Here is a 20,371-nt window from a genome sequence, read left to right on the forward strand (position 1 = left end):
ATGTCATACCAAAACTACCTTCACGAAGGTTTTCGTCAAATCAACATAGTTTCAAGACTACTATATTTTTCAAAGCAACCAAGTATGAGTCGGCTAGCGGAAAAATGAACAATTATTGATGTTGGAGTAAAGGACGATAAAAGTATAGCTCTCTATTTCTTCCTTGTCTCGAAGAAATGAACCAAAAAGAACTACAGCAGCAGCAAGGAGCCGTCTCCAGGGCATGAAAGAGAGAAGAGAGAGAGAGAGAGAGAGAGAGAGAGAGAGAGAGAGAGAGAGAGAGAGAGAGATTGCTCAGGCGGGCGCCGACGTGCCGCCTGTGGAATGGCCCGAGGCAGCTGCGAGGTAAATGGTAAATTCTCCTTAATTCGTCACGTGGAGCACGAGCAAGGCACGTTTTATTTCGCTGCACACGCAAGAGACACACACAAAGGTATAAATTGTGTCTGAAATAGAGTCCCTCCACCTCCCCAGGTCTCATTATTGCATTTTGTGTATGTTGTACAACTGCAACTTTTATTTTGCACGGGGACTTTTCACTACAGCCACAATTATATTCGAATTTTTACGAACAGTCTCTGTTTGCGTGTGGTGCAGTTTCCAAGGGTTCGCGAAATCTACATTATTCAGGAAAAAAAACCACTCATCCATTGCAAAAAAACTGTTTCCCCTAATTTCCGCACATTTGGTCTACTGTTAGTTTTTAGCATTGAAAAAATTAATTCTAGTGACTCATCTGGTTTCAAAATAAGATGGATTATTATTTAAAAATTCAATAGAAATCGCAATTTATGGGGGGGGGGGGTTTCGATATCAAGTTAAGAAAATAAAAAATCCTGGTGTTTTTTCGTATTTTTTGAGCGAAATAACTGTGATGAAATGTTGCGCAATGCAAAATTTGCTGACCCCACCAGTGTCGCGAGAAAGCGTTTGGTTGATGCTTTTATGCGCTCTTCCAACTGCACTCCTTTTTTTTCAATCCACCGGATTTTAGGGTCAAAATATAATTCGTCTGCTGCGGCAAAAGCGGCCCTGCTTTTCCCGAGCGTGAATATTCTCACACCTGTTTTCAGGCGCGCTTGCCATAATTAATTTCACGTGCGAGCAAGCGCCGGTTTTTTTAAATCGATTTCGACACAAAAGAGCACCAGGGACGTGAGAAACTGCTCCATTTGGATGATGAAAAAAGGGGAATAATACAGAAATACAACGTTCTATAGGGGGAAAGCGTTCCTCTCTTGACGTACCTGAATGTCTTTTGCATCTCATTTAAGCCACAGGCAAATTGAATTTAGCGGGCAATTTTCACGATTGCTTTGCACTTGTCCTCACTACCCCAGCAGAAATATGCAGGGGTAATTTTTCACGGGTCTGAAGAGCGCAGTGGAACGCGGAAACGGCGGAGAGCCCTCATTAAAAGGTGATAAAAACGCAGTTATTTATTCGGACACGGGCTTTTGGCGCCGTTTCAAGCGCCGACACAGCAAAACCCTAGCTGCAAGTGAAACGCAAACACGCACACACCTGCAATTCATGAAGAACCCTCCTCACTCAAATTATATCCAGAGGGAACTAAAGCAGAATTTTCTCACGAAAATAAAATGATTCCACCGCCTCTCAAATAAGGGGTAAATTGATCGTTGACTTTAACTGAACCATTAATTCCTGCGGCAAATGACAAACTTTTCAAAGGGAATTTCTATTGGTATAAGTACCACATTAATTTGATTGAATATTCTTGGTTCATTACAGAAACAAACGCCATTATTTAATGCAGTGCAGTCTACATTTATAAATTTATTTTGATGAGCATAAACCAAAAAGTTCGTTCAGCTATTCGCCGTAGGTATGGAAAAAAACACCGAAATATTTTTTATCATTCTACTGCAATTTTTTGGACTGATTTTTGTTTTCTGCACAACTAAAGAAATCTGAAAGAGTGTAGAATGCACAGTGGCAAGATTGAATCTGGATCGCAATGGAAGTGCCTTAAAATCGAAAGTATTGCTGGCGGCATCGATATTGGAGGCTTTTTAACACTAAAGGGTTTCCCCAACTGGTTAATCTTTAGGCTCTAAAAGGTGGGAAAACGATGAAAACCATGTATTCACACTAAATTTAAACTTCAATTTTTCTACAAAATTTGTTAACATGATAGATTCAATAACAGATCTCTTTTTATTAACTATTTGTTACAAAATGCAATTTTACGAATGAGTTTTTGTTTTTGTTGCATGATTTTTTTGCCTTAATATTTTAACTGAACTTAAACCTACAAAATATTCTTAAGAAGGGAAATTAAACAAGAGACACAATAAATCACGGATAAGAGGCTTGAATTTTGAGAGTTGAAATATTTGGTGCCTTTGTCGTTATGCTACATTGCTTTCTGGTACATTATTTGCCGGCCGGTAAAGAGCAGGAAGCAATCTTGCCTCGTTGGGCGCGTCTATAGCGGGCCTTTGTCCCGAATTCCGTTTAGGCCGGAATTCGGAGCCTCTCGATTGGCGAAAACGAATCGATGAAGCACTAAAGAGAACTCTTGAACGGATTCAAGAAACCGTATACGCAATGTTTGCCTTCACTTGCTAAACTTTCTTCGCCAAAACAAACGTCACAGATGCGCGTACAAGCTAGGCAAACTACACAGTGAGTGATATCAAGTAATGACTCGGCCAAATCCATTTGAATCGAAAGAAGAACTTGGGAATACTTTCATCCTTCGATTTATTTTTTTGCTGGTTGGTCTTCTTCATGGAAATGTCTTGTTGGGGACGTGTTGACACTAAATTTGAGTCGCTTTCCTTGTGGAAAATAAGCAAATATTTTTTAACTTTTGTAGGAGGAAAACAGTCGGTTTTACACGGTTTTTCATTAATGCATTGCAATAGTCAATTTTCTTTTTTTACCACCAGAAGAGCAAAGAATAAAATTTAGGTAAAATAATTGCAATAATAATCAAAAAATATAACTACGCCAAATGCGTAGATCCATCGATTAAGATCGAAATGCTGCTGCGTGCCTATAACTCCTTTTCTTTGCATTGCAATTTTTTATATATGCTATTTTTCAGATTATTTGTTATCATAAAATACACAAATACATTGATAACCTAGCTCAAAACAATATAAGTTAATTGACGGGTACACGTAATGATAAGTATTTGCAATAAATTTGATTTTTCATAGAATTTTAAGGCTAGAAAAAGATCGAAAAATATTGAATGGCTGAAGTATTTAAAAATGGAAAATTATTCCAACGCAAAAACGGTCTTGCACGAATTTTTATCCGGTTGAGAAGTTTCGTATTTCAAACGATTTTAATTACGGTTCACGTATTAGCATAAAAAACACTCATCATTTCGTCGTTCCTCAACGTTTGGAGGATTAGTTTTTTACTTTCCAAAACTTGCAAAAACATTCATTTGTTTTTTACAAAGTAGCCGATTAATCAGGCTTTTGATAAAATTGTCGTTTTCAAATGTTATCAGAAGACTTAATTGTTGAGAGGTCCATTGAATTCCGCATCATTGAGTAGGGGATGGCTGGAAAGTTTGATGACTCTCAGGGGTTGTTGATTCGGCGCATTTGAATCTTCGGTCTCATTTGCTAGTGCAGCTGGAAAAACATTTTGGCTGCGTGCGTCCGCCCGACCGGAAATTAATGCTTTTCCTCTACTTTAGCGCGTCTTATTTCTCGTCGCGTCCACAGCCCACGCCAAAGTGAGACATTTCGGGAGTTGGGCTCATCGGGCGAGTCAGCGAGTCAGAGAGGAGAAAAGGCACAGCCACGGCGAGACCCGGGGGCGATTTTTTCGCTTCCATTGCCAACGAGACCCTTTTGCTAATATATGTGGCAGTGTAATGCGAGTGAGTAAGGTCGCTGCTATTCATCCCTCTGCGCTCGCAGGCCGTCTGTGGATGTGTGTGTGTTGCACTGCACGCGCCACGGTCGATATCTCTGCTCTGCTCCTTCTTACGCGCGCGTTCGTTCTTCCTGCCTGTGCCAACGCTCGCTCGCTCGCTCCACTGGCCGCACCTCGCCATACCCCCAAAAGCCCAGCTCTCTGACACTTCACTTCCGGTCCCCGTTTTTCAACTCCTGCTGAATTAGCCAATGTTGCTCATGGTAGAATTTTTATTCTTCTGCCGGTTCTTACTTTTGAGTATTTTTACGAGCGATTCTCAAAGCACAAAATCGTAACAATCAGCAACAACGTGCTCAATTCTGGCTTTTCCTTCATATTTACTTTTAGTCAAGGCTCTCGATTGCTTTTAAAATTTCTATCAAATAAAAAAAATCGGGAGTAAGCCGCACAGAAATATTGATGATGATGTTACAGCTCTTGTTACAAATTAATATGCTTGCTTGGGATAGACTGATTATATTTTAAAAAATGTATATGTATCAATTTTCAGATCACAAAACGTACGCCAACGGAAATAATTTTTAAGAATGGAAACAGGAAATACAGCTGTTCCGCCTCTTATTCCTTCAGCAATTATTGGAACTATGAAATAAATACACTCAGCAGAAAAGTGCTGCGGATTTTGTATTGGAAAATTAATGACGGCACTCACTTTAATTCAAATTCTAATAAACTTTAGTATTTTATGTTATGCTGAGCAATTACAGTGAAAAAGAAAGCAATTAACAAATTTCCAGAATGATGCCTCAAACGCTATTTATTTATTTTTTTGTCCCAAACTTCTTCCTTTTTATTTTATTTTTCTTGAGCCTCTCTGCTCATCACGTTCTGTATAGGCTACCGGGCCCCAATAACAATGCCGAGTGGATATCATGGGACTCAAATGGTCCCAGAGGAGCTTGGGCCCAATATATGGTCATCGTTTTGCCTTACCGCACCGAGGTTTTCTGATTTAAACGCTAGAAACTTTTCTATTAAGCCGCTGGAAAGGTGTGAAAACCAGCAAGTGGCCTGTCAGCGCCGATGCGCCTCCCAGCTTGTTGAGCCATTCGAGATTTCGAGTCACTTAACTAACCGCACTTTTTGCCATCCCTGATAATGGGCTGCCAGGAACAGATCCCCGAAGTGCTCAAATATCCCTCATGAAAGAGGTTTCCACAGTCATGCTTTTAACTTGCAATCTCAAAAAGGAGTTTAAAGAATAAGAAATTTTTATTTGTTTTATAATGATATAAAAAAATCCAGCTAGTAATCATCTAGCCTGAATTCCCTTTATGGGAAAATGGAAATTAAGAGAATGAATGCGGCACGAAAGCAGACGCGTGGCAGTAAAAGCGAATTAAGGTCCGCGCCGCGCGATGTAAATGTGTGGTGAATGTGTGCAATGTATATTTTGCAACGTGCCGGCAGCGTGAAAGGGATGAAAAAGGCCAGGTGAGAGCTTGAGAGAGTGCATAATGCATGCAGCACTCATTCTCCATAGCATGCACTGCTAACATCTGCAGAGATGCAACACTCGCCGATTGCGTCACCGCCCCATGGACTACTTTCTTTCTGCATTATCCAAGCGCGCGGAATGGAATTTGGGTCTCGAGAAGATGTTCTTTTCCCACAATCTGTTGATATATAAAAATAGCTTGGTTAGATTGGACACCAAAAATACCAAAAGTAGGGTGGCTCACATTTGATCTCTATGGAAACCGACCTGGATAGTCATTTATATTTCAAACCGAGCTCTTTTTAATTCAAATCCACATCACCGGAAGGAAGACACGCCGCCACAAATTTACATTTTTGCCGCTGCATCAAGCTATTCCAGGAAGAGGTGAACAAAGTAAATTCCATATTCAAATCACGACTGCTCTGCATCTCTTTTGATACGATTTATAAATTTTTCCAAATTATAAGTGCTTCGTGAAAATGTAGATTTTGCATATCCTTTGAAATCATCACTTATATATTTGCCAATCTGACTATTTGAATTTGGTTTAAATAAGCAGCTTAACCCTTTTTTGAAACCGAGAAGAAACTACGAGTAAAACCTTTTATATTATTAAAATAAATCTATGAGAGCGAGCGGTGAGTCTCCTTTTTCGCTCTCGTCTCCCTCCGGTGACACATATTTATTTTAATATTTTAATACAATTCGGCTTATGAATCTCTTTTACACTTTCTCTTAAAATCTATATAGAAAAAAGAGGCTAAATATTTACGACGAATGTTTTTCCCAAACTGAATTCGAAAAACAACTTGCTTCGCACTCACCGTTTTCTAGAAGCTCTACCAAGGGTTTAAGCATCAGATTTTATTGAGTGAGAATTTACACTGGCTAGTCCCGCGTGCACAATCAAGAACACAAGAAAGGGTCTGAAACGACTGAAGAGACACTTTATCCAGGCAGGGAGGGGTCTGCTGGGTCATCTGCTGGTTTTCTAATCTGACCGCCACGTTCTTACGTTTTTGCTATACTGATTATATATTATTTTACGCATTTTCACGTTCGAAAAATGCTATAGGAAATAATGGCAAAATCAACAGACTGCAAAAATTATTTCTATATTAGCTTTATTTCTTAACTGAAAAATACAAAGCAAATTTATCCAGTAAAAAACACAATCAGATAATCTATAGATTGCATTTTCCGCATTTCACGTCATCGATTTACAATTTTAATCAATTTTGAATCTTAAATTTGGCTAATTTTGTTTCATTACTATTTTCTAATAACGCAAGTAAAGCAACAGGAAATACAGATGTTAACTGTCAAATATCAAAATTATTGCTAGTTGCAAATATAGATAAAATCACTCGAGGGGGTGTTACATAATTTTTATAAGTTGAAATTAAATACAGCTTTCCTAACTATATAGCGAACTGTTATATCCTTACTTTATATTTTTTAGAAATTGCCTTCTGTTGATATACTGAAGATTATACACTGAGCATATTAATGAGCATTTAATTTGAAATGAAAAATACCAAAATGACACTTGGGATCTTTGAAATGTGCAACGAAACGATTTGCCTGATGCTTCGTCATTGTTTCAAGCTTCCTCCTCGATCAGGGAGTTAAGAAGTACTGCATCACGTATTAAATGTCTCACACAAACCTCTAAAAAGTAAAAATAAGTTTATACACACAATTATCCACTTTATAGCCACGCTTATCTGAAGTCATAAACAGTTTAGTATATAAACCAACAGACGTCCTGCTTTCCTTTAGTGGGAGCAAGAGTGTGCATAGAGTTGTTAAGGTCTTGAAATTGCTTTTTTTATTTTACTAAAAATGTTTAGATTCCTTAAAAAAATGCAGGAAAATAGAGCTGGAATGGATTGAAGAGTTGTCGGCATGATTGAATCGCGGGAGCTAATCTCATTTTTCGGAGCCGGAGCCACAGCAGTGTGCGTGACAAAGCAGACAGCCAGGCCAGGCGTCTGCATTTCCATGCATACCAAGCAGGGACATCATTACCACGCTTACTGCACCGTGCGTAATAGTGTCAGTGCCGGTGACGAGACTCGAAAACACACCACTTTTCTTGCCGAACGTCATTACCACGCGGTAGAATACCAAAATCAAGCCCCTTTGCACTGCTCGCAAAAAAGGCGCTTGATAACTCTGCCAAAATTAACCGCAAGATGAAAACTCCTACGGACATAATTTTACCGCTAGAGCGAGATGAAGATCTTAAGGTGGAAATTATGATTTTTGTGTTGGTTTTAAGTATATAATTATACTACATTTTTTGTTTTCTTTCTTTGCGCTGAATATAGGAAGAATTCGAAAAATAATAAGAAATAAAACATACAATTAGGTTTTAAATGGCAAAATATTATTCCATTTAGAAGGTCGAAAGTGCGAATTTTCACAAGACCAACAATCTAAAATGTTCAATATTGCATAAGGCCGAAAAACGCCTAGCAACACTTTTATGAACCAAATGGACGGTAGAGCCCATTCGTTAAAATCAGGTTATATTAAGAGCACTCAAGAGAAACCCCCAACGGTTTGACTATCCAAACTTTGCAAAGTTTGTAAAGTTACCAGTGTAAGAAGATTTTTCGTACTGTACAGCTCTTTTATTTTTTTAAAGTTCCCAGTCGGTTGACATGCACTCAAAGGAAGAGCTGATTCTATGTATTGTATAATGTGATCGTGCCAAGACGCGTAAATTATTATTGTAAAGACTACACAGAGAGTCAGAAGTGAAACGCAGAGGCTTGTCGTCATCTAAGGCAGTGCGTTTATCGAAAAGGCGAAATTGTGTTGCTGCCTAATCGAATCGGCAGCAATAATTAGGTTAGGTCGGCGTGCGATGCTTTTAGCAATATGCGCCGCGCGCTCGCCCATTTTTTTCTCTTTGGCTGCTGCTCCGACGCTGGCGAAACGACGGGCTTTTTGCCTGCTAATGTGCGCGTTTTAAAGCGTTCGCTAAATGTGTGTCGCGTCGCGATTGATTTCGGCCTAGCTCAAACAAGCAACTCGATTTTCGTGGCTGCAAAGTGCGCCGCGCGTCAGCACTTTTCTCTCTCGATTGTCTCTCGTGCTACCCGTCCTCATCGATATTTTCATGTTTGGCTTGATGCTTGATCGAGAATAATCAAACAAACTTTAATACATTTAAATAAATAATCAAAATATCAAATGTCTTTTTAATAAATTATGTCCTTTTTAACATCTATTATGTAATCTTCTGAAAATCTGTTGGGCATTTAAAATATTAAATATTAATTTAGGAATAGGGACTTAACAAGTTATTTACGATGAATACTTTGAGATTCAAAGTAAAAATATTGCGGATCACTTTTAAGTGTTTTTAAAAATTTGTTCAGGCCTCATTGCACTGATGCTCGCAGGATTCGCGGCTGTGGCTCTTGGCTCTGTTACGCTATAATAATTGTAACTCTCTCACTTCCCGCATTTTCCTTAGAGCGCTGTTCGCAGCGGCCGGTGTCAAGAGTCGAGACCGTCAGCTGTAATTTCGAAACAAACACAGCATGGTTGCAATGGTCATCTAAAAAGAGCAAAATTAAGGACTATATTGATTTAAATATTTTAAAAATGTGCTCACTTCAAAGGTAAAATTAATAGTAAATTTAATTTTCATCTTTTTGTTAAAAAAATTATTTTTTTCAGTTTACGGCGCCTTGCTAAATACCACCATGGCATTAAGATGCTTTTGACCCGAAACATTCTGCAGGAACATGTGTGCTCTTTGAATAAAAACATTTATAGAATAGGTTCTAACGGGTTCCATACGACCTTTATGAATTTCGCGAAAAGAAAAGACAAAGATGATAAGGTTCGTCAATTTAATTTACTTTAAGTTTTCTTTTGAAAATGTAGCACTAAAATTATCATATCTCCACAGAACAGTATTCAAATGAACCCAAAAGCCAAAACGAAATCAGCAGTTATTGAAATCTGGCGAAATATGACGGTGCAGGAATTAGCTGACTCAATGGGAAAGAGCGTTGGTAACTTTTTGTGCCCATTTCTCTTCATTTTCCGTAATTCATGACCTACAGATCACATATTCGACGTATTCGTTTACGTTGAAAACTCAAATCCATACAACAGACCAAAATCTGTGATTCACAACTTCACGGTCATTCAAGAAGCTGCTAAAAAGTCGGGCTTCAGGTTCAAAGTAGTAGCTCACCCCAGTGAAAGGGAAAAGGAAGTTGTTCCAAAGTACAAAGACGTTACCAGAAGGTAAATAATTTGGGTTAGAATAAAATATATAATAATAATTTATTTCTTTATAGACCGCCTGCTGACCCTTCAAAACTGGTTCGTCGGCCACCAGTAGTTACAATCATGGGCCACGTTGACCACGGCAAAACAACTTTGCTGGACTCTCTGAGAAACACCAGGGTCGTCGATTCAGAATTTGGAGGAATCACGCAGCACATTGGTGCTTTTTCAGGTTAATAAAATATTTTAAACCCTCCTAGTGATTTATAATTTACTTAATATTTGGTCTGCAGTTGTTCTTCCGTCATCGAAGGATAGGGTAACCTTTCTGGACACGCCAGGCCACGCTGCATTCACAGCGATGAGAGCTCGGGGTGCAGACTCTACAGACATAGTGGTTCTGGTTGTGGCAGCTGACGATGGAGTCATGGAACAGACTGTCGAATCTATTAGAATGGCCAAGGAAGCAAATGGTTTGTTTGAAAATAATGTCATGTGCTGAATTTTGGTCTAATTTGGAAAATTGAAAGTTCCTATCATCGTGGCGATTAACAAGATTGACAAACCTAAGGCTGATGTTGTAAGTAGTTAATAATTCATATGTATTTTTAATATTATTAGGGTTGGGAATTTAAAACGGTCCATTATTTTTTTCTGGGCATAAGATTATTATTTAAGACCTGAAAGTAACACAAATTATTACATTTTTAGCCAGTTAAAGTTTTAAATTTAAGTGTTAAGTTTCAGAAAAATTTGATCTGTTATCTAAGACCACCCAATTGGTAGCAAAAAATATCGCGATTTCTGGATTGAAGGGTCCGTTTCCCTTGTTAGTGATTTCCCTTCGTGTATCTAATTTCTCCATTATTTGTCTAAAACAATTTTTTGGTTAGTTTCTCTTAATTTATGAATAATTCTTGTTTTGAAAAAATAATCAATATTTGATCTGATGGTTGTATAAAATTGTTTCAAATTTTTGTTCAGGATTACACCAGGAAAATGCTTCTAACTCAAGGAATCGAACTGGAGGAATTCGGCGGTGATATTCAGTCAGTGCCGATTTCTGCATTGAAAGGAACCAATCTCAACACTTTAATCGAAGTAATCGCTTTGCAAGCAGAAATCATGGACTTAAAAGCAGAACCCACTGGTTACATGGAGGGAGTTGTGATTGAGTCTAAAACCGACCCAGGCCGAGGGTTAGTTAATTTTTTATTTTTACGATAAAACATAAAATTCGATGTTTTCAGGAAGCTTTCGACTGCCTTGGTGCAGAGGGGCACCCTGAGAAAGGGCTGCATTCTGGTGGCTGGGACAGCGTGGGCGAAGGTGCGAGCCATGTTCGATGATACCGGCCGGCCGCTTACTGAGGCGCCACCAGCCACGCCCGTCGAAATTTTGGGCTGGCGCGAGTTGCCTTCAGCTGGGGACGAAATCATCGAGGTTGAGTCTGAGGTCTGACGTCAATAGTTGACTCTTCGTTAGGTTTTAAATGAAAATTTTGGCTTCTAGAGAGTCGCCCAGGAGGTTTTGAAATATCGTATGGAGAAGCAAAGAGAAGAAAAGCTAGAGGACGTGAAAGAGGTGATTGCTCAAAAGGCCGCTGAGCACCATAAGGTATGTCAACCTGAACTAATTATGATTAATGTTGGGATAATTTTTATTGCAAAAACCAAGCCTTGTTTTGGGTTATGTTGAGCTTCATTTAGACGGTTTTAAATTCATTTCTTTGATTCTTTGAGGATTAAAATCAATATTTAACTGACGGTGTTTTTATATCAATTTTTCACCCCTTTCTTTTGTGCATTTGATGCCAAGATGAAAATGGAACGCAAAGAAAAAAATATTCTTTAATCTTATATCACTCTAATTTTGCACTTTTTTAAAAGGTTTACAGGACAATGTTGGAGGAGAGGCGAAGATTGGGTTGGTACAGAGTGCGAAGAACGGGTCCCAGAGAAAAGGAGAGCAAGGAAAGGGATGGCCACCCTGAGCTGAACATCATTGTAAAAGGTAGCATGGATTGCTATGCGACGTGCCACTCTTTAAACTCCCTGAATCCTGTACAGGTGACGTTGATGGCTCTGTGGAGGCGATTTTGGACGTGCTTGATACTTATGATGACGAGAAGCGCTGCAAACTGTCTCTGATCCATTATGGAGTTGGACAAGTCACTGAAAATGATTTGGAGCTGGCTTCGACTTTTGACAGTAACTTGCAGCTTTTCAATCTGCAGAACTTTGAACTTGATCTTTATTTATTTAGGTTTGGTCTACACATTTAATCTTGACACTCCTAAAAAAACCAAAGACCTCGCCAAGCAGAAGTCAGTTCTTGTTAAGCCACACAATGTGATCTATAAGCTGGTGGATGACATCAAAGACGAAATCAGCAAAATGCTGCCCTTGAAGAAAGTAGAGGATGTTACTGGTAAGTTATTGCCCTAGTCCTTGCACAAACATGTAACTTTAAACTGGTTTTCTGCAGGGGAAGCGAATGTGCTCCAATTTTTTGAAGTAACAGTAGGAAAAACTAAGGTTGGCGTCGCTGGTTCACGATGCACCAAAGGATTACTGAAGAGGGCATCTCAAGCGCGAGTTTTAAGAAATGGAGAAGTTATATACGAAGGTCAATAGATAACTAGCATAGAATTTTATGCTTATTTACTCATATTATGCCTGCAGGTAAAGTTTTCCAGCTGAGACATCTGAAAGATGAGGTAGAGTCCATCAAGAAAGACGTTGAGTGTGGCGTCAGACTGGACAAGAGCGGCTTTGAATTCGAGCCTGGTGACATTATACAGTGCTACTCCATACGTGAAGAGCCGCAAACATGTGAATGGGATCCTGGATTTTAAAGTTGTGCAGAGAATAAATAAAACAAGACTGCTGTTGGTTTTAAATATAATTATTGCGATACAAATTTAATTTCTTAAAATTAAAATTCCCATTCAATCATACGCCTTCTTTGAGCCCAGCTTCATGGCTCCACCAGTTCGGTTCGCTCGCCTTGCTTCAAGCTCTTTTTGCCGCTGCAGTTTTTTCTCTTCTCTTTTTCTTTTGGCTTCATCCATTTTATCATCTAAAAACCATTCCCTTAAGTCTTTTCCTTTAATGTTTGAAAATCCCCTTACCTTTTGGCGCCATCTCCAAAGGTTCCCATCCTGCATCATCCCAATCGCTACTCTGAGCTTTAGTTTCAACCTATTAAAATTAAAATCAAGTGTTTATTCCATCTGAGGAAAGTTAATTTCATACCCTTTGCGTTAAACTGCTACCACCAGATGCAGGTGCAGTCCAATCATAAGAACTGGCTGGCTTTGAGGCAGAGCTGAAGTCCTGCTTCCAGCTACTTGCGTTTTCAGTTGGTGTTGCCTCCTCAGGAACCTGAATTCAATTTAAAAAATAAATAAGGCATCAATTACGTGATAAATAAAATTGCGTCTCACGTCTTCAATCGACCCCCAATCCTCAGTGTCCCAGCCCTCGTTTTTTCCACTGGCAACTTCAACCTCGACATCTCTGGACTTTGCTGGCGAGCTCTGTAAAAGGGGTAGTGTTAGCTTGAGGTATTTTAGATAGTTTAAAAGCACTCGCGTCCATATCACCCCAGTTGTCTCCGTCCCAATTGTCATCCAGATCTGTGTTGGAGTCTGGAGTCTTCACAACATCATCTTTGTCCACCGAGGAGTTAATACTGGAAGTGCCGGTTGAAGGGGTGCTGCTTGAAGTTTGATCTGCGAAAAAATAAATTTTGATCCATACATTACTATTTGAAACCAATCTCTTTCAATTCATCTCCCAAATTAACAGCTCAATGAAATTCTCTGATAATTTCGGAAAGTAAAAATTAGCTCATCAATAAATTTTTCTCATCAATGGGAGTATTATTCATACAAAAAAATCATCACAATTAAACAGAAATTGATTTTTAAATTGATTTCAATTTTTACCCTAGAACATTTTTTGTCCAGTCTACACATTGAAAACATAGATAGGTTAAAAATTGTGGTTCACTCCAGCCTTAAAAAAAAATCCACAATGATGCAGTCTCTGCTTATCTTCTAACCATTTATTTATTTCTGTTTTTTCAAAAGATTTAAAGACCTTTGATATACCTGTAGGAAGAGCCGACTTGCTGACACACTTTTTGTCCACACTGCCTCTGTAGAATTTTGAGGTGACAGCACTGACCGCCCACCCTGTCCAGGTTGCTGAGGAATTCGCAGAGTTTGGAGTGGCGGTATTCACATCTGCCTCTGTAAAAGAATGATTTAAACCATTACAAGGTTTCCCAAGATCTCTTACCCATAGATTCCTTAAGACTAGGATCCTCGCTCACTTTCTCCAGTTTGCCCAGGAAGCCTTTGATGGTGCGGAAGGCATTGTCGCGGACGCTCTTCTCTGGATCACTAGTCAACTGGCAGAGGGCAGGCAAAATTCTTGCTGCCACCTCCTGGAGAAGGTAGTATTGCTGAGTTGCAGCCAGTGCCAGCACACCTTTGGAGAGATTCTCATTGCCAGTTTATTCAGATTGGAAACATTTACTAGAAATTACCAGCATTTCTGGCTGGAGGGAATGGATCTCTCATAGCCCTGATAAATGCAGAAATGAGAACTTTTTGTCTGATTTGTGGATGAAGGTGTGGCGATATTTTCCCAAGACAAACTGTAGTATTGGTCCTAATTCCACCCTATTTGATAAAAATTTGTTTTATAAAGGGATCTGTAATGGGATCAAATCGGACCTGATCATCTTTAGCTTGCAGTCTCGCAAATTGCCGAAGAGTTTCTACATTCAAATTGTTGTAGTTGAGTTTAGGCGCTAAATGAAGAAATGACTGCAAAAACAAAAGATTAAAGGTTGGCATGAAACTAACTTTAAATAAATCAAACCTTAATTGTTTGTTCCCTTATTGTCGGATTTGTATCCATGAAACCATTCGCAAGCTGCGGAAAAATTTGATCGTTCACAGTTGAAGGTTGTAAATGATCTGAAAAATTCCTGATATCAATCAAGAAGAAAAAACTGACTAAAAACTCACCAATGAAAAGCTCCAGCTGCTGCAAAAGTCTTATTCTAGTGGCTCTGTCATTCGAGGAGAACAGTTTGACAACGCAAGGCACAATTTTCTTCTGGTACTCGATTTCCGGCAGCATTTTCCCCAGTTTGAAGAGTGGAGCCAACACCGGCGAGCCAGCATCCCCATATTCGAACGCTGTGATAAGCTGAGGGAGGATTTTGTGGCGGCAAATGCTTTCTGGGAATAAATCAAGCTTGTCGGTCAGTGAGCTGAAGAACTTGTTTTTCTCGTTTTTGTCCTTGATTTGGATTTCCTCGAGGAAGAGCAGGGCGTCGACAAGGTTGTTGCTGAAATACGAGCCGCCGCGGCGGAGTCTGTCAATCACGTCAGCCGGGTTAGGACGATTTGACGGACTAGGACCAGTCAGCTCATTGAATACAGGTATCAGTGGTTTGGGGATCTGAAATTATTAAATTTTTGTTTCACTCACGAGAAAATTATATAAAAATTAATTTTTTAGTCAACTCAGATTACTTCACTTTTTCATTAATTTGTCTACAGTTTAGCAAACATAATTAAAAAATAGCCAGTCTGAAAACCTGACTCTTCTCTTGATTTTTTCCGACAAAAAAACGGCAGTGGGAAAAACCAGACAAACATTTGTGCAGAATCGAAAAGAATTAAAACAACAAGTGTTGCTTACTTTGTCTAAACTTCTTAAGCTCGAGCTTTGAGGCAGTGGTCCATTGAACGCCTCCCAAATCAAGCAACCAAATCCCCACATATCACCAGAACTGGAATTAAAAAAAAATTGATATCAATCCTAGTGTGAAAAAAAAAATTATTACAATTTCGAGACAAATCGCTGCTTGCTGTGATCACTGAATTCAGGGGGATTGTACTTCTCCAGACTTGGCAGCGTCTTTTGGATAACTTTGGGTCCCTCGTCCACGCTCGAAACGTACTCAAGCCCACCAAGCTTCCACTCCCCAGCTGCATTGACGTAAATCGAAGAAATGCAAATGTTGTTATGGCGCAAATTGCAGTCATTTAATAAGAAGTTCAGCACTCTCTACAGAAACAAATAATTAAATTTAACAAAACGTACAAATAACCACTTACAGCAATTTGGAAAATTCCCCATGACAAGTAGAGGGCCTTCTGTTGGCCAGTCAGGGTGAGTTTCGACAAGTGTGCTTCCAGGGGCTCAACACACTCCGTTGCGAAATATACTCCTTTATCAGACTGTAACAACGTAGTTATAATTAGCACTATTAATACTGAAATAATAGGTACCTCAAATCCATCAAAAAACGGTAAAATGTAGGGGTGTCTGAGTGTTTTGAACCTCTTCATCGCACCCTTGGCCAGCTCAAACAACTGGACTCCATTTTTCGCGTCGAAACTGAAGACCGACACGTCCTCACCGGAGCTCTGCAAAGGACATTTCGAGTCAAATTGCTTTTGAACGCTAAAATTCCTCACTTTTTTCTTGCCCTTGTGGATACTCCAGAGCGACCGCCCTCGGTCCAAGTCATTCGACAGCACTTCGCCGATTTCGTATGGGAAATCCTTCGATGGATCGCGCGCGAAGAACGACCACATTCCGCCTTTTTATTCAGCACGTCACTTTGCCAATATTTTCCAATAACTCGACGTTTAATCTAATTTGAAATAGTGACCATGACTGCGTATCATGTTTACATCACGTTTATCCAGCTGGAGCTTGAAACAAGGCGTAGCCGCACGCCAATCAAAATGCGTGGACTTGGACCAATCACCTTTCAGTGTAATAATTTGCCGATTCGCCGCGCAAGGGGAAAACTAAAATCAAAACGCAAGGCACAAGCAAGGCAGGACGAAAAATAATAATTAACTGTTTTTAATTTGGATATTTTCAAGGAAAAATAATTGAAAAACTATAGAAGGCAATTATTCTTTTGAGCGAGAAATTTGAAAAATTAATCAGAAAATGAATTATTACAACACCGCAGGTGGTAAGAAAATGAAACCTTGCAAAATTGAGCCCAAATCCATCAGAAAAAAAATCGCTGAAAATTCCAACTCAAATAATCTAATGCGAAATTCTTTGCCTATATAATTATTATTTTATTCGTCTTGCAATCAAAGCACATTCACCCGAGTGTGAAGCGCATGCCTCTCAAGCATAAGGGTTGTATATAGTTTCTTGAATAATTGATCAACACAAATTAGTGGTGGCTAGGAAATCACCGCTGGCAAAGCACCGGCATTCACTTTCCCCTAAAGCTCGCAGGTGTCAAAATGTTGCGCATAACATGCGCGATTGTATTCATTATTTTCTTGTCAAGGAGCAGTGCATTTAACTTCAGCTGCATTTTGGATTTGTGTGAACGGTTCCACATCAATAATTTGCAGTTTCACAATTTTTTGCTGGACAGAAATTTTGAACGTCTTCTTCCAGGTATTTAAATTTGTAAACCATTATAGTTGAATTGTAATTTTTATACAATTTGTAGCCCATTTTGAGGAATTTTCACGCAGAGGGATTAGAGTGGCAGAGCAGAAGATCAGCGAAGGGGAATCTGTGTTGATTCACAATTTGAGCAGAGGATTGCACGCTTTAAACACTGCTTACTTATTTTTCAACATAGATCCGGCTTACCAAATAGGAAGCGTTCCTGCAAGTTTATTATTTTTTTAATCGAAGGTAAAATAAAAATTGCCTTCTTTCCAAACGCAGATGCAAGATGATTTAGGAACTACCCCATCGCTATTCATTTTTTCTTTCTTGGGTGTCAGAGGGGGAATGACAGTAGACGAAACCCTGGACTATTCTCTCGCCCAAATCGACTTGAAATACGACAGCAGAGCGTACGCCATGTTCCAGTCTTCTCCGCAAACAATATTTGAGGTGAGGAGTCCCTAATATTACTGGCCTAATTTTACTCATTTAAAAAAAATTAAAGGTCTACAAGGTTTCGCGCTACCGAAAGTTAACAACGAGAAAATTTAATCGGTTTTCACCCGATTCATTAAAATCTTTGCCCCTAATTGACGTGAAATCATCCGTAACTAGAAGCAGAAGCAATCTGCAGGCTGTCAAAATCACAGGTTTGGCTGCATGCCTTTCTTCTGATCCGTTAGCTGAATTTGACGAATGGACCAGGGCTTATATAACAATCTGGAGGCAACTGGCGCAAAACTTAAATTTCACGTAAAATGTTATTTTCAAACTAAAAAAAATGAATTTAAACAATCTTCCACGCAGTTTCTCTATTAAAAGGGTAAGAGAGAATCTGCTTCCTGAAGCGAGTTGGAGCAACATGTTACAGGAAATAGAACTGGGCATTGCAGACATCTCACTGTCACCCATAATCATGCTGCCCTCATTTGCAAACAAGACGGATTTTTCACCACCTATTCACAGAGTCAGGTAAAATATTGAGCTGGGATTCTTAAATTCTCATTTTTGTCCACAGTTTTTCAGTTTTGATGAGAGCCACGGCGAGTGAAAGAATCAGATGGACTAATTTCCTTCTTCCATTCCACTCGACCTTGTGGATGAGCATTTTGGCCGCAATTTTGGTGCTTTCGACGGTTTTAGCGCTTTTTTGGAAATCAGAGTTTGAAAGGCAACACAACACAAATCTTAGCTTCATCGAAATTTTCAGCGAGGCTTTCGTCTGCATTCATGGCGCATCCTGCATGCAAGGTATGCCGTGTTTTCCGCAGATAAACATGGTTGGAAAATAAATCATCGTGTTTCAAGATAAAGAAGGCTACATTTTAAACGGATTTGAGCTTCACTTAGATTCATTTTTAGACAGTTTAGGTGCTACTTTACTCAGTTTTAAACATTTTACTCATCATCGATTTTTTCCTCATTTTCAAGGAGCAGCAATAATTTATTTAAGGCTTCTAAAGGGAATTTAAAACGTTTTTGATGACGTTTAATGTGGCTCATAAGTTTTAAAACTCGTGCTTATTTGACGTCTTAAAATTAAAAAAGAGTCAAAAGTATATGTCTTTGATTCCCAAACCTTAGATAATTTGTATAAATCACCGTCAGGACATCCGGATCCACCGATAACCTTCAGTGCCCGAGCGTTGCATCTCTCGGCGCTTTTATCAGCTGTCGTCGTAATGGCTACTTACTCAGGGTCGGTGACCGCATTTCTCACAGTCAGGGTGGACAATCAGCCTTTTTCCAACTTTGACGATTTGCTGGAAAGCTCCAGGTTCCGACCCTTTGTGCTGGAAAATTCTCCAGAGAGCTCATTTTTCCATGTATGTGTGCTAAAATATTTATAAAAGTATTTGTTTATCATTTTAAATTCATAGGAGAGTCAACACGCGTCGATGATAAGGTTTCGGGCCAAAGGAGCCCCGTCGACAGTTGCAAAACTTTCCACCGCATTGCAGATCGCTTGCAATAAAAACTCCTCGCTGCCTGCTCCGTGGTCGAAAATGATACCCGCGTTTGTGGTCGCAACGCACTGGGTGGACAGGATTCTGGACACGGCGCCGTGCGCCCTTTCCGACTTTCCGCTCTCCATGCAGTCCTTTTGGGCTGCTTTTCCGATCAGACCAAAATTCCCGTACAAACGGATACTAGATAACAGGCAAGTGATCTATTTTACTATTTATCAATAGATTAAAAACACGCATTAGGCTCTATTGAAACATCAGACTCTGAAAGAAAAAAAATCTATAAATAGCAATTCGTTGGCATTTAATTGTTCTCCTCAAAAAAGAATTTTGAAAATTAGTTTATAAAATAAAATTTACAAAGCAAAATAAATAATGAATGGATTGTTCAAAGGCAATTCTTTGCAAAGCAAAATAAATTCACACATTTCGTACAAGCTCGCTGTCTCGGTTTCGCATACTTCGGATCAGCAGAATTTTACCTCCAAAAATAAAATTTCAACAACTCAAAATAAATTAGTTGCAAAGAATTCTAAACCGATGAACGTTGAAAACGCTTATTTCCAAGCACAAATGACAAGAGAAACGAGTGGTGGAACTTTGTCAACCCTGCCATCGCGACAAAACTAATTTTTCTTGCAACAATTCAATTACGCCATTATTCTATAATTATCCTTATTCATCGAGCTATACCAATTTGGCCCTTCGTTAAGAGGAGATTCTAGAAGGGAAAATCTAAATTCCTTTTACCAGAAATAAGCTTTGAATAAAATAAAAGAAAATAGGTTTTGTAATTTAAAATTTGAAATGTACTAAAATGGAACTGCACATAATAATTTATATAAATATCACTATTGTCTGTTGAATCGGAACTATACTTAAAGAATTTTTAAATATTCCAGGATAAGGAGGCTCTTTGAAGGCGGCATTATTCACCGTTTTGAAGCCGACATTAAGCAAAACGCCAAAATGCGCCGAGAATACATAGAAGCGGCCAAAGTTAAAAACCAGAAGAAGAGTGAGCACGTCCTTTCGATGACCATTTTGGACTTTGCTCCTCTGGCAGCCCTCTTAGCGATCGGGGCCAGTACCGCTCTCACCATTCTTGCAATCGAATACTTCATCTACTATGTGTGGTAAACAAGGAAGCAGGCAGCTATCGGCGCAGGCGAGTCGAGCAAGTTGCATAAACAACCTCTCGTTTTAGAAGAAAAACCTCCGTTTTTATTTAATCAGCCAATGCACGAGTGGCTCGCGTGGCTTCTGTGTACTCCTCTTTGTAACGTGGCATGTCTCATTAAATAGTTTCTTTC

General features: G+C 39.2%; 3 protein-coding genes across 3 annotated transcripts; 2 read left to right on the forward strand and 1 right to left on the reverse strand.

The window, feature by feature from the left end:
* Positions 1 to 8,888: 8,888 nt before the first annotated feature.
* Positions 8,889 to 12,535, forward strand: mIF2 (mitochondrial translation initiation factor 2). Its single transcript, XM_065483723.1, has 15 exons — positions 8,889 to 9,006; positions 9,065 to 9,230; positions 9,300 to 9,405; positions 9,457 to 9,643; positions 9,697 to 9,857; positions 9,919 to 10,098; positions 10,156 to 10,205; positions 10,610 to 10,824; positions 10,876 to 11,080; positions 11,138 to 11,242; positions 11,515 to 11,638; positions 11,695 to 11,835; positions 11,891 to 12,055; positions 12,113 to 12,253; positions 12,310 to 12,535. Exons 1-15 carry the CDS (start codon positions 8,990 to 8,992, stop codon positions 12,480 to 12,482), a joined length of 2,136 nt encoding a protein of 711 aa, XP_065339795.1. The 5' UTR covers positions 8,889 to 8,989; the 3' UTR covers positions 12,483 to 12,535.
* yata (N-terminal kinase-like protein yata) lies at positions 12,515 to 16,383 on the reverse strand. Its single transcript, XM_065483722.1, has 16 exons — positions 16,134 to 16,383; positions 15,945 to 16,082; positions 15,771 to 15,893; positions 15,497 to 15,720; positions 15,352 to 15,442; positions 14,670 to 15,108; positions 14,521 to 14,618; positions 14,373 to 14,465; positions 14,183 to 14,318; positions 13,933 to 14,124; positions 13,743 to 13,883; positions 13,222 to 13,361; positions 13,074 to 13,166; positions 12,883 to 13,011; positions 12,759 to 12,828; positions 12,515 to 12,706 (listed from the first exon to the last, which is right to left on the reverse strand). Exons 1-16 carry the CDS (start codon positions 16,251 to 16,253, stop codon positions 12,576 to 12,578), a joined length of 2,358 nt encoding a protein of 785 aa, XP_065339794.1. The 5' UTR covers positions 16,254 to 16,383; the 3' UTR covers positions 12,515 to 12,575.
* A 1,570-nt stretch (positions 16,384 to 17,953) lies between these two features.
* On the forward strand, positions 17,954 to 20,198 carry LOC135938338 (glutamate receptor 2-like). Its single transcript, XM_065481953.1, has 5 exons — positions 17,954 to 18,063; positions 18,110 to 18,342; positions 18,700 to 18,917; positions 18,972 to 19,252; positions 19,961 to 20,198. Exons 1-5 carry the CDS (start codon positions 17,954 to 17,956, stop codon positions 20,196 to 20,198), a joined length of 1,080 nt encoding a protein of 359 aa, XP_065338025.1.
* The last annotated feature ends 173 nt before the right edge of the window (positions 20,199 to 20,371 follow it).

The sequence above is a fragment of the Cloeon dipterum genome, chromosome 3 (assembly GCF_949628265.1).
Source record: "Cloeon dipterum chromosome 3, ieCloDipt1.1, whole genome shotgun sequence".
Lineage (NCBI taxonomy): Eukaryota > Metazoa > Arthropoda > Insecta > Ephemeroptera > Baetidae > Cloeon > Cloeon dipterum.

Coding starts and splice junctions, on each gene's coding strand:
- mIF2 (XM_065483723.1), top strand. Junction 9,858..9,918: donor GCACATTGGTGCTTTTTCAG/GTTAATAAAATA, acceptor TTTGGTCTGCAG/TTGTTCTTCCGTCATCGAAG. Junction 11,081..11,137: donor TCATCGAGGTTGAGTCTGAG/GTCTGACGTCAA, acceptor TTTGGCTTCTAG/AGAGTCGCCCAGGAGGTTTT.
- yata (XM_065483722.1), bottom strand. CDS start 16,253: ATGTGGTCGTTCTTCGCGCGCGATCCATCGAAGGATTTCCCATACGAA. Junction 16,083..16,133: donor TCCACAAGGGCAAGAAAAAA/GTGAGGAATTTT, acceptor TGTCCTTTGCAG/AGCTCCGGTGAGGACGTGTC. Junction 13,167..13,221: donor ACAACTGGGGTGATATGGAC/GCGAGTGCTTTT, acceptor CCCCTTTTACAG/AGCTCGCCAGCAAAGTCCAG.
- LOC135938338 (XM_065481953.1), top strand. CDS start 17,954: ATGTTACAGGAAATAGAACTGGGCATTGCAGACATCTCACTGTCACCC. Junction 18,343..18,699: donor TGGCGCATCCTGCATGCAAG/GTATGCCGTGTT, acceptor AATCACCGTCAG/GACATCCGGATCCACCGATA. Junction 19,253..19,960: donor AAACGGATACTAGATAACAG/GCAAGTGATCTA, acceptor TAAATATTCCAG/GATAAGGAGGCTCTTTGAAG.